This window comes from Mytilus edulis, chromosome 10 (genome assembly GCF_963676685.1).
Source record: "Mytilus edulis chromosome 10, xbMytEdul2.2, whole genome shotgun sequence".
In the NCBI taxonomy this organism is placed as follows: domain Eukaryota; kingdom Metazoa; phylum Mollusca; class Bivalvia; order Mytilida; family Mytilidae; genus Mytilus; species Mytilus edulis.
In genome coordinates this window covers 15,932,614-15,952,427 of record NC_092353.1, presented here as the reverse complement: position 1 = coordinate 15,952,427, position 19,814 = coordinate 15,932,614, and the positions used below count along the sequence as shown (strand labels likewise).

The window sequence follows — 19,814 nt, the reverse complement described above, 5'->3', positions numbered from 1 at the left end:
AAATGAAACTTATAAAGCAACAGTGAAATTTTTTATCTACGTACATGTTCTGTGTTTTTCTTATCTTCTCTCTTCTTGTCCGTTTCATACCCAAAAATGTTATCCGTGCTTGAACACTTAAATGTCTGAGAGACGATCTTCAGACGATCTACAAAAAACTCTTCACGAGACTGTGCAAATGAATGTTCTTCACTTTCAGCGGTATCTGAAGGCGCAGATGATTCTGGTAAAAATAAAAAAAAGAATATTCTATCTGCAATATACTTTTGAATGAATGTATAAAAATCATCATTATGTTTACATATTATTTAAATGAGGAGTTTGGAACTCTACTTAACTGCATTGGATAGTCTTACATAATAAAAAGTACTGATCAGCTGAGTCCACATATTCCCAGTTTGTTCTTATGCATAAATTTATCAACACCTTGCTCACAAGCCTGGAAAACTCGCAATTGTGTGGTTATGTTTTTTATAAGCCAATCAACTGTACATGATGTGATAACCAGTTTGTTTTAATAATACAAACTAAGGCATAATATTATTGCCGGCGTTAAAATCTCGTCAATCGATAAAGATCAGCCAAATTCAAGTGGGTAACGAAAATTAAACGCTAAGTATATTGATACGACACGTCTCGTCTGTATTGCAGTTATATGGCAACAAAACATAAAGTATCTTTCTAACGTTGAGCTTCAATAATAGGAAATTTATTTTTATTTTGATTTTATCATTTTTCGATATTGAAAAATAACTGGAACAATTTTATTTTTTTCGAAACATGCATCGATGCGACTTTTGAAAAGCTAATTTTTAGATCAAGACATCATGAATGTTTCCATAAATTATATATATATATATAATACTTCTAAGTTGGTTCGAATCCCGGCGAGGCGAAAGCAAATTTACAGATCTAACATTGTTGGGTTGATGTTTAGACGAGTTGTATAATACTTCTAAGTTTATAGTTTGGAATTTCAAAATATATTCTTGCGCCATGACCGCATGATACGACCATCGTTTTTTTTCAATAATTAATTTCCTTAACTCCTCAAAAATGTTTTACACAAAGGAAAGTTGTTTAATAAATATCAATGGAGTTATTGTCTGAAAATTGAAATACACCCTTTTTAATCAGTTTAAATCCAATAATTTAGAAACATATAATCTAATTATAAAAATAGTTCATAAAAGTTTCATACAAAATGGTTCATGCATTTTTGAGTTATTTTTTATTAAAGCTACCACTGCAAGAAAGAATACTTGCATAACATCATGATATTATTTTATGATAGCATTTTATACAAGATTCAAATAATCTATTATGGAAGAGACATATGTATTGAACCAATTCTTTATGAAAGAAATGCGAATCAATTTAGCGACATTTTATTCACTGAAAATATCTATTAACAAGAAAAATAAGTTACCAACCGTTTTCTTTTCTTTTCTGTCCCTTGCTACTATCATCATTATCATTATCATCCTATGAATCAAATAAAATAGATCATAGAAAACTCACCGTTATTTTGCAAACACATGTAACAAGATGATCTATCATTGGCCTTTATTCCTAAACAGATTATTTTATAACACTTTAAAAGTGTCATGTACCAAGTCAGGAAGATGGCCATTGTTATAATATTGTTCGTTTCTGTGTGTGTGTTGCATTTTAACGTTGAGTCGTTTCTGTTTTCTCTTATTTTTGAGATAAGATGTTGCACGGTACTTGTCTATCCCATATTCATGTATTTGGTTTTGATGTTATATTTGTTATTCTCGTGGTGTATTGTCTGTTGCTTGGTCCGTTTCTGTGTGCTGTTGCGTTTCGGTGTTGTGTCGTTGTTCTCCTCTTATATTTAATGCGTTTCCCTCGGTTTTGGTTTGTTGCCCCGATTTTGTTTTTTGTCCATGGATTTATGAGTTTTGAACAGCGGTATACTACTGTTGCCTTTATTTATTGAACATCTATTGGAACGCGATAAATATTACCGTATTTACACATTTGACCGCACTAGTTATCGGACCTTTAGATAAACCAAACCAGGTACCCTATATCTGCAAGGCAGGCAATATTTTCCCCAAAGAAATCATTTTAAATACAATTTTGTACTCAAAATTATCAGCCAAAATGTGTTCTAGAAGGATCTCCGGTTCTTTGTTTCTTTTTCATTAGATACCTACAGACGATCAGTATAACCTCGGTACTTTTTATTGATTGTTATTTATCGCTTAAGCTTCGATAAAGGATTTATTAGTTGGTACCTTAAATAGGATTATATTGACGATAGGAAATCAGTATCCAATACCTAACATAAACAAAAGAGGAAAAAATGATATTTTTCTATTGAAAAAACAACAACAAATGAGCAGGAATCTGATGTACAGTAGTTGTCGTTTGTTTATGTAATTTAAACGTGTTTCTCGTTTCTCGGTTTTTGTTTTTTTTTTGTTTTTTATAGGATAGACCGTTGGTTTTCCCGTTTGAATGGTTTTACAATAGTAATTTTGGGGCCCTTGATAGCTTGTTGTTCTGTGTGAGCCAAGGCTCCGTGTTGAAGGCCGTACATAATGGTTTACTTTTTTAAAATTGTTCTTTGGATGGAGAGTTGTCTCATTGGCACTCACACCACATCTTCCTATATTATATGACATTATAATGCAGGAGATAAATTAATAAATCAAAAGTACATATATACTATTCATAGCTTATGATTTTTCACTGCGAATAATAGTTTAAAATATATGAATACTAGAACACACCCACGACATCTCGAGTCCGTGAATGATTTTAAATACCTCACATCTTTAGTCTAGATTTATGGTGTTCGTATTGTCATTTGATATATTCATGCATATTATAAGGCACATAGTTTTCTCTGCTATCAAATCATTCACCTCCAAGGGTGAATGGGGAATAGAAATATTATCACCACATGTCGTCTTCTGATTTTTTTAATTTGTTCTCGTCCTGAACATGCATGAAATATTTGCAAACAATCAAACAATCAATCAAAATCTTTCTGTTTGAACCTTGCCACCCAAAACTTCGTTATGGATATTAACATAAACAAAATGGCAATGAATCTTCTTTCGTCTAATTGAATGATGTAATTGTTAATACAAACATTGTCCTATATAAAAAAAAAAGTTGAATCGTACGTCATGTCGGCTAACAACTTGAAAAGTACATACGCATTATTTAAGCTTGTTTTTTTATTATACGTATTGTCAACTCATTAATTCATGCTGATTATAATGAGCACATATATTTTTGCTTTTAAAATCGTGTTTGAACCGGTCCTTTTTTCTTACTACAACCACCCAATACACATTGATTGCGTTTCGCTCGGTTTTGGTTTGTTACCCCGATTTTGTTTTTTGTCCATGGATTTATGAGTTTTGAACAGCGGTATACTACTGTTGCCTTTATTTAATCTTAGGTTTTATACCTTGGAAAAGATGAAAAAGAGAAAAGATATTTTCATAATTTCCTTCGTCTCGATTGCGTCAACTTAGGCAATATCCTTCATTATAAATCAGTTCAGTCGAAAATACCTCCTTATTCTAAAGATCAGTCTGTACCATTACTTTCTTATGTATACCTATACCAAACCTATTGCAACTAAAATTTTCAATTACAAACACGTTTTGCAGGATCTCAACATTGACGACTTCAAGTCTAAATCTGATTGCACCTGTGCTAGTTCCCAATTCACATATAATCCGGCTGGCCCAGTAAATACCGGGATGTCAACATTGACAATAACACTCCCCTGTGAAATTTGTTATCCAAAGGTCCGAAATGTCGTGAGCCTTAATCCATCAATTGAAAATACAACTTCAAAATACTGATGGATTTAGTCGAAGATTATGCCAGGCAATGGGTTAAGCGCGAGAAAGAAGACGTAACTACTCTTTTCCAATGGATTAAGGCTGTGAGGTCGTCGAAACAAGTATCTTGTCTCGGGGAGAGTTAAATACACTTTGTAAAGAATCATTCTGATTTAAACAATTACATTATCAGGAATGGTTGCTTAATTTCTTGATTGACAACATAATTGTTACGTTTGAAGGACGTGTTTTTTCATCAGACTTCCGAAATTCCAACGGGACCAAAGATAAAAAGTTAGCAGTATCCTTTAACTTTACGTTCCGTAATATAGATTATGTTCTCTCCCTAAATAATACAAAATTTGGTGACTAGGTTGAACGAATCTATCCCATCGAACTAGAGATAAAGGATACTACAGATACAGTTAAGTTTGTCTCAGTTAAGTCTGTCTCATATCTTAACTTTTATCTAGAAATTGACGATGAGGGTCGGTTGAACAACAAAACTTTACTTCTAAAAATATAATTTCAGACTCCCAAATTGTGAACTTTTCATTTTTAAGTAGCAACATATCAGCGGCGCTTGCATACGAAGTACATATCTCCCAATTGATACGATATTCCCGGGCTTGTATTTCCCATCATACTTTCTTTGATAGAGGATTGCTACAAGGAAGCTACTTAGTCTTTAGTCTTCTATGTGTCTTCTTTACTATTATTTGTCGGTTTGTCGGTTTGTATTTTTAGCCATGGTGTTGTCAGTTTATTTTCGATCTATGTTTTTGACTGTCCTTCAAGTATCTTTCGTCCCTCTTTCACTTGTGTGACAATGAGCGTGGGTACGTATATTGACATACCCTTTGTTTGATGATAGTAAACCAAGCGAGTAATATCATTGAGCTTGTAGAATGATAATTCCTATGGGTTTATATGAACGTTCTGATACACTGCTATAAGAACATATGTGTTTGATAGTTAATTATACAAAGCTGAGCAGTTTTTATCTGAGTGTAGCACTTTTAATGTTAGAATAATTTGACTTTTAACTATGATGGATAATTTCGTATCATATGAGGTGATCCTTCATTAGAGGAAGATTTGTTTAACAGTTGTATCTACATCGGGAATATAAATGTGACATATACGCACAAATACTAGTGGTATTGGTATTTAATTCGACCCGGAAATTGGTATTTATTTGTTATGTCAATTTATGTGGCAAACCCTGGAATTATGTAATTTCTGATATACACCACAATCCTATATTAATTAGTTATAAGGTGGATTTTTTTTATACGTCGTTTTTACGCCTTGCCGGAATGGACCTCATTATCATAGTACTATAGATGCCGTTGTCAACACATATTATCTATGTTACTTTTATTCGAAAGCTTTCAAATATTTGAGAGATGTCTAAATATTAGATTATTAGTTGAGTTATTATATCAATTTGTCTTTTATTTACATTTTGTAATTTTAAAAACTCAAAAACATTCTTCAGTGATTGTAGAATTTATTGATAACTGATTTAAAAATGATTTCGAATTAACAACTCAATAAATGCATATCCAAAGAGTGATTCATCAAGGGATGATAATTTAAAATTACAATGTCACTAGAAAAAAACGTTGTGTACATACATTTGATAGAGACAGAAAGAGGCGACCTATTAATCCATCTTAGACATAGGGCAATGGTTCTTTTCCCAAACAGAGCAGTTCTCTACACGAGGCAAACTATTAAACTCATATTATGAGAGGCCGTGACTGTGAATCTATACATTCCGTACATCAACATTTAAAACGATTCCTACTGTCGATATAAAGAAGACCATTGGATACAAATATTCCTATACTCAAGCCTTTTTATAGGGTCAATAAATCGATGCAAATTAGAAAAAAACCAATCAATCTGCAATAACAAACAGGTAAAAGGGAATTTTTTCACCTTGAATAAAATAGTAATGCATTTCCTCTATCCGTTCTGGAATATAATTTTTTCACGAAACACAGTTAAAGTGGCACAGTTTAAGCTGCAAAGGGAGTTCCTATAGGAGATCTTATTGAATATATTTACAGAATTGCAATCTTTAAAGGTTAACATAAACAATTTCAAATCAATTTTTTATTACACTACGTGTATTTTACCGATGTACAAAAGAGTACTAAATTTATTATTTAAACAAATTGAGTGTTTATCACATAAAGCTAATAATAAACATGTTTACAGAAGGCGAGGTTTGTCGCGAACATGGCCTTAGTTGATATTCTTTGTTTTGTGTTTGTAAAACAAATTTAAATTAAAATAATGGTGTTTGATTGCCAATGAGTCAATTTTTAAGCGGAGACCAAATGACGCAGTATCTTTTAGTAGGCAAACGTTCTTGACTCATCACTCTTAGTGTTTATCTACCACACTCCGTGATTGGAATAACAAATAGTTTACTATTTTAATTATACTTACATCCACACGGTGTTGGTACTTAGATAATTTGGTTCGACGGAGATTACAGTCTCTCTTATGATTGTTAAAAGATGACAATGATTTAAATGTCAATTTGCATCTTCCACAAATGTACAAATTACTATCATCATCATTGGTACTTGCATCTTGAATGAAATAAAAACAAAGATTTTTTTAAACGTATCTCTAAAGTCAATGAAAAGTAAGTAGACTTTGAAATAAGATGCGACAGTCTGATAGCGTTTTTTTTTCAACTTGTAAGTCCATCTAAGGTACACTTACCAAGAGGACAAGAAATACTAAGTTAGTACATGACATCCAACTGAAGTAAGATAAAATACATAGACAATGAAGAATCTCTTGTAATGCATTAATCATCAATTAAAATGTATGCTTAGGCCGCAGGCATTTGTTAGTTTTCTATGATTTTTCATTTAAGTTCATTTATTTATTAGAGTTAAGTATGACGTCAATGATTACTGAACTAGTACACATTTATTTTTAGGGGGCCAGCTGAAGCATGCCTTTGCGTTCGGGATTTTCTCGCGGTGTTTAAGACTCATTTGTTCCTTCAGCAGGTTTCTTCTCTTTGGTCCGCGGGTTGTTGTCTCTTTGACATATTAACTAATATTTTCCTTCACAATTTTACCTTTATTTTATGCAATCAATAAAATCGTATAAATCAGGTTTAAAATTTTATATTTACGCCAGACGCGCGTTTCGTCTACTAAAGACTCATCAGTGACGCTTGAATTTAAAAATGTTTAAAAAGCCAAATAAAGTATGAAGTTGAAGAGTTACCTTTATTTTATGCAATCAAAATGTGCTTGACATTTTTTTGACATATGTTTAAGGATACACTGTACAGAGGTAAGCGTTGCTTTTGTGTCCTGTTGTACATTTAAATATTGTTTAAGAAATAGCATTTATTAAAGGAAATATAACGTCAATATTTTTTGGCCTTTTTAACATTCTTTTATTCGAACGTCACTGATGATTTTTTTGTAGACGTAACGCGCGTCTTGCGTAAATATGAAATTTCAATCCTGGTATCTATAATGATTATATTTACCTCTAATTACAATTTGCTGTCTAAGAATTATATTTTGAAGGAAACTGAAAATATATCTTATTTTCAACGACTATGTCACAACGCTTAATATTAAGGATTTTATTTAAATATAACTTCATAAAGCTTGTGAAAAACAATTACAAATCTGTAGAACTGTGGGTAAATTACGAAATCCACGAAAATGCATGTTTAACTGAATCCCCGAAAATAGTACCAATAAAAAAATGAAACCACAGTACCTCCTGACGATTCGACGACATCAACGTTAACGGTAAGGTTTCCCTCTTCTTCATTAGCTATCGGACATTTGTCGATTAAGTTGCCCATGAATCTATCCATGCTTTCAACAAATTTTCTTTTGCTTTGAACGACCGACGCATTTGCTTTTGTCCAAATCACCAAACTTCCTTCTTCTACATATTCAACAATGACTTCGTCGTCGACGTCAAGGTCTCCTGTGCAAATTCTTTGCACTCTTTTTACCCGATCTTCAAACGCTGGCACCGTTTCATCTCGTTCTCCCTCCACTCGAATTTTCACTGTTAAAAATGACATGCGGTAATGTTTAGTGCTGGTAATGATTTTATTATTATTATTTGTTTTAGTTTTCAACATCGTATTTGAAGTAAGGTATGAAACCAATAATGAAAAACAAAGACTTGGTTTATGTAAATATTTAACAAATGTTCCTTTCAAAATTGTAGACGACTAGAATAGAATTTATGACAAAACATCACAATCAGTAGACTACGTTGGAGTTCATCCGTCACCGAAAACAACCTCGTCAATTATGCGCGCCTTTATGACATCATTTACCAGATAGTGGTGATCGCCTGCATGTATCCCTGCACTATAAAAGTTCATCAAGCGTCTTAGTTATCTTCATTGTGCAGAATTAACTAGAAATTATGTTTGTTCTGTATATACTCAATCACAATTCCCTAATGATACAAGTGCTGATTGTCACTTATTAGAATTCAATTTGCCAAATAATTGGTACGATATGACATCATAGTATTCCAACCACTCGCTCAACATGGGAACGGATGTGACGAGGCCCCTAAACGCACAAGTGATGTTCATTAAAACCAAAGTTTTTGACGGAAATGCATCGAACTCGAAATTTGTCTATCAAGGGCAATCACCCTTTAAAGATTGAAAGTCTTCTGATACAAACGCACAAAACAACAATGTTTTTAATTTATTATTTAGATCGTGTCTTAATGATTATTTTTGCAATCTCAGCTTATCTCTCTCCATAAATCTATATAAATGTATTATAGTAAACCAAATAAGAGTCAAAATTGGACATCCAAAAGTGCCTTTGACATTTAAGGGCAATTACACCTAAAAAAAGGCCAACTGACAGTTTTAACGTATATGGATATTTGGTAGAGACAGTATGAACATATCTGTTCAAGTTAAATGATCTTTGTCTATAAAGGGTTCTCAAATTGATAGACAAAAATTGCACTTTACACCATTTTGTGTGTTTTATAATAACCATGTAGGTCATTTGGTTCATAATGATGATTCTGGCGAAATTTGGTTCAATTTTGTTCAGTAGTTTCAGAGGAGAAGATTTATTTAAAAGTGTTTTGTACCGCAGGGATAGATTACTTTAGCAGAATTTAGAAAACTATATTAGGAATCATGGATCCTAAATCATCTTCAACTTCGTAATATGTTTGGCCTTTTTTCATTTTCAGAAACATTTTATTTCGAGCGTTACTGCTGACTATTTAAAAGCACCAGTAACTCCGTCTTCTGTCGGCTATCCTCTTTTGCTACGTTTTCAAAACGTAACGAAACGGAAATACGAGTAGCGAATCGTACCGGTCCGTACATAAAACGGCTATATACGTAGCTATGCGTGGATTGATACGTGATCGGTCCCAATCATAGTGGTCTGTAAAATACAAACGTGACTAAAAACAAAAACGTAGTCCGAACTTAAAAATAAAAGTAAATTGTAGAAGGGACGTGAAGATACGTATTCTAAACGTACCCGATACGTACTAAAAAGTATTTGATTCTAATCACTAGGTGTTTTTACAGTTCAGTTCGTATCTGCCACGTTTTATAAGGTTTTTTTGTACGGTATATTACATTTCATGGTACGCTTTACTAGGTTTCATGACGTTTTGCTAGACATTATTAACTGTCTATGGAGTATGCGTAATACTACGCAAGTGTACCTTCTTCTACGTATAATTAAATAAGGTGTATCCATATTTCCCGCCAAATACTAAAATATTTCCTCAGTTTAAGAGCAAAATGAACTAGCAACGGATGAAATTGAAAAATTGTGGATTATTGTTACAGCACCCCAACTCCATAAATCACAAAGTGTTTCGAACACATATTAAGACCAATTAGACTAAACTAATTGACAATGGCCGTGTCCCTAACCAGGGGCCCAAGCCATTGTTTGCTGACACTTATTTTACAAATACTGTAATTTGTTAAGGGACTCGAAAACTCGTGATTTATTTGACTAATACGTTTCTATACATATTACTTGTAACATGGGTATAGTTGAGGTGCTAGGATATGATTTGAAAACTAGCATAACGAGATAGCCGAAACTTGATTGTATGATTGATGTTTTAGAGGTTTCCCGATTTGTATGGTTGGTATGTAATTTAATCATGTTGTGGGGTATTATTCAATGGCATTGACACTATTCAAAATACTAAAGTCACAATTAGTAAACCCTATCATTAGTAATTCTAAAGTGTTAAAACAATTGTATCAAGTTTATAGTAAATCACTTACACTTTAATCGCCTCTTCTTTGGTTCCTCAGACGTCAGGTTTTGTGTTTGTTTACTGGACTTATGAGAAGTATCAGATGTCTTGATAAAAAAGGAAATAATATAATTTCTTATAGATATTGGACTAAGTTTGATACTGTTAGACACAGCAAAATTTTCTTGTTAACCATTTATTATTTCTGTATAAAAGGCTTTTTAAAAAAACTGATTTGAATTGATAAAATAAAATATATATATATATATATATTTTAAGTGAAGCCCAGGTGATCGTGTGGTCTTGCGGGACGGCTACAGTGCAGGCGATTAGGTGTCACGATATATCAGTAGCATGGGTTCGAATCCCGGTGAGGGAAGAACAAAAAATTTTCGAAACAGATCTAACATTGTTTGGTTGATGTTAATACGAGTTTTATATACATTATGTACACAGCCATGTATCACCATCATTGCTAGTTATCCGATGGATAAATCTGTTGTAGAGTTGTCACTGACTCAGACGTACTTATAAATATAATTATTTTCTGTGACTGTATCTTGCATTAATTTGTAGGATCCTTTACTATAGGTAATTGAGCTGATCTGTAACAATAACATCTCCATGCCTTATATATCATGTACTGTAGTACGCCGCTAGATTAAAACTGACGAGGAAAAGAAACACACGGCCACCGTAAGCTTTATTTTTTTGTGGAGCCCAGGTGGTCGTGTGGTCAAGCGGGACGGTAGCAGTGCAGGCGATTTGGTGTCACAGTATCTCAGTAGCATGGGTTCGAATCCCGGCGAGGGAAGAACAAAAAATTTACAGATCTAACATTGTTGGATTGATGTTTAGACGAGTCATAAATATAACATATTATTATTACGACCATTAATGGTATTAAACAAGGTATGGATTTGAATTTTCAAATTATTCTCATATTTTGATGTTTTGTAGAACAACGTCAATATCATTCATTTACATATGGCTCCAGCTTTAAACGCACTTGTTAATCCTTACTGATTTTTTTGGTTTTAACAAAAGACTTGTGAATACACAAACTATAGTTTTTCCTTCAACTTAAACACATGTCTTTGATTGATTTACATTTAGTCATCTCGGGGCAATATACGCTTTTCTCTAGTTTAGCGATTGTGCTCGGTTATGAAACCTTTACGTAATTTCTTGTCAAATTGGCTATCATACCATAGCATCATATTTGTTCCATATTGTTCTTCTACCACAATAGAAAACAATGAAAGGAAAACTTTATCCTCAAATACTTAAATTGGCATTTTAAATTTCTCAAAGATAAATGTTCGCCCAACACTCATTTAACTCTTGTAACAATGAATTATACTTTCATACCAAATCATATCCTTATTTTGAAATTGTAGTCAATACTGCGCAACAAAAGCTAATTACCCTATTGTAATCTTCCTAATATCAATTGCTCCTTTTGTTTCAGTACTTTAGAGATTCTGATAAGAAATTTTCTAACATGTCGATACACTTGCTTTCAAATTCAGTGTTTTATCATAACTTGGCATCATCTTATAATTTGGTGTTATCTTCAAAACAGAACCTACTTTTTCTTTTTTTCTTTTCCGACTCTTGCAACTGAAGCTTTCTTTCTGGTGTTTCTCAAGGCCTTCATTAGTTGTGAAGATGTCTTTGCATTTTCCACACATGAACAAGTTATCCTCTATGATTAAAATGGGATAAAAAAATCATCATTCTGCTTGATTTGTTGTATTCTTGTTATTCAGAAACTTTTTATTCAAAATTGACAATAATGCATGAATAACGTGTTTTCGTGTAGTTTGATGAATTAATAACCGGCGTCTTTACCTTCAGAAAATTGCAACAGTTAAGTCAAATAGCATTTTGTCAAGGGGAAAACATCTGTACATACAACCAATCATGCAGTCTTTGATCAATCGAACATCGTGTATGAATAAAAATAATTAATAAACTGTTGACTAACGTTTGAAAATGTTACTGTTCTATCACTCTCAGATAAAATTTGTAACTTATAAATAACATTGAATACAATTGTGTCGAATCTTGATCATATTTACTTTAACAAGACTATCTAGTTATTTTTCAGATAGTAGGCAAACATATGGTTTCATCATTTCAGGAGAATACCTACATTAATGAGTTGAATGACGTAATTTACCAGGTTGGCTTATGTGAAGATCTCGTCAAATGAAACCACTTTGTCCAATTGATTTTTATTACTACATGTTTTAAAGTTTCAAAATAAAAGGCAAAACCACACAACAACATTGTAAACAATACTCGTGTTAGTGCAAAAACTTCTAGAAGAGGGAGCCAATTTTGCATTTTTCACTTATGTTCTACTTTTTGCCATGTTTGCCAAGTTGGTTTGCAGACTGGGTCATTTGACACAATGTATATATACTATATACCTCAATGATTATTGTGACCAAGTTTGATTCAAATTGGCAGAGCAGTTTTAGAGAACATTTTAGTGAAAATTAACGGACGACAGAATGATGAGAATGTGAAACTGACAATTTTACAAATAGAGATTATTGTACGTACTTTGCATTGAGCAAACTCAATGGTATATAGTAAACTACATAACTGTCACACTTGTATAATAATTGTGTTGCGAGCGGCATTTATGTACATACCGTCAGATCCGCTATCTTCATTTCGATTGAAATTTCTCAATTGTGAATAACTCGAACTGTGTGTTGCTTCAATTGTTTGAACAGTTGGTGTAAATGCAGTATCTGTCAAATGAGCAACCAAATTGGAATATAAATCTTTCTTTAAGAAATATGCACATTTAATAATAGTGAATCTTAAAAATTCTCCTTATTTATCGCTCAAAGTTGACAAAATTAGCGTTAAACTCCTACAGTTGGAAATATGGTGAAAAAAGTAAAAGAAAATAAATATAAAAAGTCTAAACGAAAACATTAGCAACAAAACAATGCCGGTGACGATACAGATCAAACATTATTAATAAATAACAATAGTACATTTTTAAAACATTCTTGGTTAAACTGTGTCATTACAAATATACATGCAAACACACAATGTTTTAAATTCAGATTTTTTCGAGATAAATGCATTATAAGCTTGTGAAGTTGAAATAAAAAAACCTGCAAATCTTTGCTGCATATTGATTTAAAATGAATCTTTCGGGTTATCATTTTTTGTAATGATCCACAACGTCCTTAGAATGTTCAACTTACCAAAACTTAATTCATTTTTCACAATTTTAGTTTTCGATTTCCCGAATTTGCATTAATCTGTTCATATATTTTTTTTAAAAAGGTTGTCTCGATTTTTGTACTGGATTTGCGATTCTTCTCGATCTATTCAACTTAAATGTTTACAAGGGGATAAGGTCCGTTTAAATTTATTTATTTCAAAAATGCCAATAGTTTTTGCATATCAATCTATTTCTTTGGATTATCCCATTGATTTTGACTTATTTAGCTGAATATATATACACTATAAATAATATAAAACGTTTTTTTAGCCTGATTTTTTATAGAAATTCATTTACAATGATAGCTATAATTTTTTTTGAATTAAGTGACCATACAATCAATTTTTGACTCTTCACATTTTACATAATCCACTTCGCGGATAATTCAATGTGAAGAGTCAAAAAATTGATTTTATGGTTCAATAACTTCAAAATAAATAATAACCATTCATTGAGTATTTATATTTGAACGCCTCCGGGTGCGGGAATTTCTCGCTACATTGAAGACCTGTTGGTGAGCTTCTGCTGTTGTTTTTTCTATGGTCGGGTTGATGTCTCTTTGACACATTCCCCATTTCCATTCTCAATTTTATATCAGCAGGGAATAAATCGACTAACAAAAGCTATATTTTATAATGTGAGTGGTCAAGGGCGCTTGAAATAATGCAGACGGTGTTGTTACGATGCAAGGGATAACAACCCGTTGAAGGCAGAACATATATTTATGCAATACGTGTTTGGTGCATGTAGTTATATCAAGACAAAAAAAATAACGAAAATGTGTCATTTAATTCGATTTTGTTTTAATCTAGATACAACAATTAAGAGACATTTAGAAGTTTAGCATTTTAAATAAATTAATGCAAAACGTTTCAGTCAATAATAAAGATTGAATAAATTGAACTAAAAGAACATTCATTTAAATTAACCATTTCCCTCCTTAAATACAAAAAAAAACTACGAATGCAGCAAAATAAGGAAAGGACAAGGTTCACTTATGGCACAAAATGGCATAAAATATCAATTTTATCATAAAACAACAATAAGGTCACAGTTCGGTTCCTAAATGGGTCTATTTTAAAAGATTTAATGCTAAACAAATCAGATCTATTCATAATATAACATAATATTCTTCAAAGTAAGACCATTTTGATATTTTTTTCAAAATATGATGATTCTGTGCAATTGTCAGACCTAAAAGCTTAATAATAACCTTGGCCCCTACTTACGATCCAACTTGTTTTGTGACCAAAAGATTCCAATTTTAATATAGAATTCATTGATATAAAAACTTTTCGGATCGTAGATGGAGGCCAAGGATAATTATGCCAAAATACAATCAAAATTATAAGGAAAAATACCGAAATTGACCTTTAAATACAAATAAGGTTTATTCAAGGGTTCATAGCTTCATAAATTTAAAAGGAAGGTGTCAAAAAAAGATATTGTTGTCTTACTCAAGTTAGTGGTATTATCAAAAGTATTTCTATGTGTAAATCGTATTTTTTTGGCCCGATTTAAAAAACATCAAAAATTCAGGGTCAATTTTAACCCTTCGTGAACCTTCTCCTTTGATGTTAAATTGGTGCTATGCATATAAATTCAAGGAATACCATCTTCAGTCCGTTTTTACCGCCTGTTTAATTCTCTGGATCATGCTTAGTATTATTAACAATAACATTTTGCATGAATGCTGGCGTATGAATATGCAACGTCAGAGTGGGCGTGTCGCCATAAAAATTGACAACATTGGGGGAAAAAAGTAATACTTTTAACCAATCAGAAGACAGTAAATACACCAAATTTATTTATATAAACTATTATTAACTATGTATATAACTTGTCTAATATTTAGCCTTATAATGTTACAGCCACAAATTAAATGTGTGGGTTCTTTTGGGTTTTGTTTTTGTTCGTTATCAAATTTAAAGGGCAAGAACTACAATATGAGGCAGTCAGACGATTTCAATATTATTTTTAAACTTATGCATAGTTAATGTCTTGCTGGTCATTTAAGCTTTATTTCAAATAACCTTTATTTTGAACGCTAAAATTTTTAATTTGAAAGTCTATATATATAAATACCGCAAAAATGAGTTATTCTAAATAGGGGACTTACCAAAATCATGAAAGGTCCACTCTACAAGAAGAAATTGAAAATAAGGTTCTATATATTTTTTTAATTTGTCAACTGAAAGTTATGGAAAAATATGTTATGTATAATGTCAGTAAAGACTTTTCAAACAGGAACAATTCTGTATACTTACTTAAAATCTAATTCTTGGTGAATCTGACTCATGATACCTACGATACGCAGCAAGAAACAATGCACCGCTATCACCGGTGTTATATCAATATATTGTATCTGCAAATTCTTCTTCAATCATTATTATCTATATTTCCGGAAGAAAATCGGTTATTTAATATAAGATGCAAGGCGGGCGGGTGGACGGCTGCCACACAGTGTCCGTGTATTTCTCATCAACCGTTCAACCCAAGCTTTTCAAATTTTGATATGTTGTTACTGATGTAAAATTGAGGTTGATTTCGATATTGACAATTTTAGTTCTTCATTGGTTCTTGAAAGATTGAAAAATTGTGTCGAATTGTGTCCGTGCTTAAACTCATTAATTTTCAACCAATTTGTTTAAATTTTATTATGCTGTTACTATTGATAATTGTCACTTTTACAGTTCAGTAGTTGTGTTCCTTGTGAAATTGAAAAATACCAGGACAAAAACAATTGTTAAAAAATCATGTTTGCTTTCACTCTGAGAGCCTCTTGCATTAAAAGGTAAAATTAAAAATTACCTTTCCCTTTAATTTTCATCTCCCTTATTGCTATTCCTCCTGCTAATGTAACATTTATATCAGCACTAACAACTGTAAGAAACCAATACAAGATTAGACACAACAAAACTGAATCAGAAGAATTAAGTTTAAAATAGGCAACGCTCTGTTAAAAGTAAAACAGAAGATAATTTACAACACTCATACATTTAGTAATATTTTAAAGTTATTAAACCACTAACAAAATCTTGTTATTAATACTTTATATCGAATAGAAATCTATTGACGGTCTTCAATTAAAAAAAATCATGATTTGTTTTCGAATTTTTCTGTTAACTGTCACTCAATGTTCATTTTCATGAGGTATTGAATGACGCAAACATTGCTGAACAGACAGATGATTTATCTAGATAATTTTCATATTCGCACTTAACTCACATCTCATTCTGTTATACATGGTAATTTACAAGGGATCACATGCATCAAAAAATGTTGTAGTTTATCGAGAAATAAAGCATAATTATGTAACTTTTAAATGCCTTCTTATTGTGGTATTTAAATCCAAAATAACGAATTCTATTAAATATTTTTGTTTTGCTTTTTATCTCATATAGCTTTATTTAACAATAACGTAATATATTATTTTTGTGCTTTCCTAGGTTGGATTGTAACCCTGGCATCGTTACAACACCGTCGGTGCTATTTCAAGCGCCCTTTATTTAAAATACAACTTTCGTTAAGCAATTTATGCCTCTCGTGATATGAATAATGTTCTACATAAATAATTGTGTGTCATATCTTGCCCAATAATGTTAAATCTTCAAAAATTACTTTTTTGTTATTACCTCATCTAGTAGGTGTCCAGTATCGAAAAATACGTCTAATTAACGAGTTTAAGTTAACAGATAACACACGGCTATATTTTTATGCAAACTATTGGAAAATCATTATATTTTCCAATCATGAATGTCGTCGTACGCTCCCATGGTAACGTTTTTCAAAATTTTGTGGTTTCTTAGGGTAACCAAAAATACCTCATCATACAGGTCATCTTCAACACGAAAAATAACATTATTGCTTTCTGAGTTATTTGTTCAAATGATACTCTTTTTTTTAACATGTTCAAATGATATTTAACACTTACCTGAATTTGTTTTTTTTATCATGATACAACGAAAGCTGACAAGATTCATAGAATTTAAGTATAAGTATTTCATTAATTTAGTAAGACTATTTTTTTGGGCTGAAATTTACCACATTTTGAACGAAAGAAAATTTATTGCGTGTTAGTTTCCCGTGATTTTCGCTCTGATTATATCAGTAAGACATTGTTTATATGTGTGCCAAATATCTTTCGTGTAATGTTAATCGGTGCGCAGAAAATAGCAATTTAAAACACAAATTTAGTGATAATTACGCCTTGATTCAAACATTCTTTTCTCTTGCCATTTATCGTTTTGTAGCTTACACTATAAGGCCGTTAACAAGGCCGATTGTCACTACCTAACTTCCTTTCTCTATTTTGCTTGTTGTATGGTCGAATTGTATGTCTTGTATAGTCCAGTTAGTTTGAAGGTCGTTGTTTTGTTTTAGGAAATATTTTTGTTGTTGTTTTTTAATTTTGATTAAACCACTTTAATTGTTTTTTGAATTGATGGTTTTGCTACAATTGTAATATACAAGTCAAATTCTTCGGTCACGTTTAAGACCAGGAAGCTTGGACACATTCACAGATAATCTATGCCTATCAAGCAAGCCCTAAACCAAGTAAGAATGAAATACAATGGGATAAGTGTGTTATATGGAATTAGCACAAAAAAGCTTTATCGAGGCTATGGGAGCACGGAAAGATCATGTATATTTTAGTATATTGCATAATGATTCTGACCTAGACCATCTTAGTACTGATGATATCAACAAAATATAACACCAGCATTCTTGTTATAAATCTTACACTAGCAGACACAACTGCACTTATTTTTTAAGTGTTTCAGGTCATATTAAGATGGTCGTCAAATTCGTTACTGGAAAAAGTTTCTTTGAGTCATTGAGAACTACAGGCCTTAATCAGATATCTTGGGGAATCGATTGTCCAGCATCATGGTAGATCAACAGTTACTATAATACACGAGAAAGTCATTTATCTAGTTAGCACTTCCAAAGACCTTAAATCTGCTAAGAAGGAGTATTCAAATTTTAAGAATTATTTTGTATGCCCGATGAATCAAGGGTAGGATAATAATGAAGTCACAAGATACAGATATACATTATCTCCCATCCATGCAGCAAACGGTTTCAAAAAGGCACTATCACTTGTACACAAGATTTGTGCCGCTATATACCTGTCTGCGAAATACGTAAGAGTCTCGGGTTTCCCCATTTGAAACATTCTACCAGTCGTACATGCTGTAACATGATGCGATATCGATGCAACGTCATCCCTCTTGAGGATCGGTAAGCGCACTGTTTTTTCTAGTCTTGAATGACAACCCAGATGATTTCACCGATTTGTCAAAACTTTATAATTATGCCATCGATGAATCTATAGATGCAGCTCGAGATGTTGTTGTTAAGTTTAATGATCTCAAGTCAAAAATCAAAATAGTTAATAGTGACCTAATCAAATTGAGCGTAAAGTTGGCTACAATTTAAAATTTCACCCTTGTCAAACTTCCTCCTTGTGAATCTACTTTTATACAATATGTAATAAGAGCTTCACTCCAGACATAAATTTGATGTCTTTCCATAAAGCAAAACTACCCTAACATTCTCCTCTTCAGTTTGGATGTAAAAAGAAGAATGACTTGCACCTGTCTATCTCGAAGGTCAGATGTCATATGAATTGTTGCAAAATTTAGTTTGTACGTGTAAGGGGAAATCTGTGTTTTTAAATGGTTGCATTTGCATCGAACAAATATATCATGTACAGATTTATGCCCATGTCAAATATAAATACTTGTCTGGTAGCAGTTAGAAACGTTCACGGCGACGAAGATGACGATGTATAAGATTTCATTTTTCTGTTTCTACCTTATAAATCATTGATAGCAATCAAATGAAAATTAAGCAGTCCATAATATTTTCTAAAATATAATAAAACATCTACTCAATTTTGAAATCGTGGGAAATATAGTAATACAGATCTAGTGGGGAAAGATATGTAAATAAAATACCCTGCCATACGTTCTCTGAGCATGACGTGATTGGTGGGCATAAACTACATGAAACCTTAGTGCGTAGTAGGTAAAACTAGCTTCGATCATAATTTTTTATTTGCATTTTTTCTTTTTTCGAATTTTTGCCATGCTGTTGTCAGTTTGTCTTCAATTTATAAGTAAAATGTCCCTCTAGTTTCTTACTTCTTTTATGTTTGCAATTGTTTGTAAAATACATCGGTGTTGTACATAACCCTCTCCCTTATTATATCATTCGAATATTTGTTAACATTATAGCCAATTGTTACTAATTTTGTCATCTTTAAACGTAGGATTGGGTGTTTTACCTGTTTCTAACAGACGTTTTGTTTTCATAACTTTTAATTTTTCCCCCGTTTGCAGTAATTTTTATTTCTGTAAAGCAAGGTTATACAGAGAGCCTTATATTGAACCAAGTTAAAAGTTAATGTTACACAAGTTCCAAACCAAAACATT

General features: G+C 32.0%; 1 protein-coding gene across 1 annotated transcript in view; it reads right to left on the bottom strand.

Annotated features, from left to right (window-relative positions):
- LOC139492611 (3'-5' exoribonuclease HELZ2-like) overlaps window positions 1-19,814 on the bottom strand; it is an 88,424-nt gene that overhangs the window by 55,249 nt on the left and 13,361 nt on the right. Inside the window, exons 5-11 of the mRNA XM_071280760.1 lie at window positions 16,186-16,257; window positions 15,494-15,514; window positions 12,785-12,886; window positions 11,711-11,826; window positions 10,147-10,225; window positions 7,608-7,907; window positions 45-223 (exon numbers count right to left, since the gene is read on the bottom strand). Coding sequence (XP_071136861.1) covers window positions 45-223; window positions 7,608-7,907; window positions 10,147-10,225; window positions 11,711-11,826; window positions 12,785-12,886; window positions 15,494-15,514; window positions 16,186-16,257 — 869 coding nt within the window. The remainder of the gene's footprint in view (window positions 1-44; window positions 224-7,607; window positions 7,908-10,146; window positions 10,226-11,710; window positions 11,827-12,784; window positions 12,887-15,493; window positions 15,515-16,185; window positions 16,258-19,814) is intronic.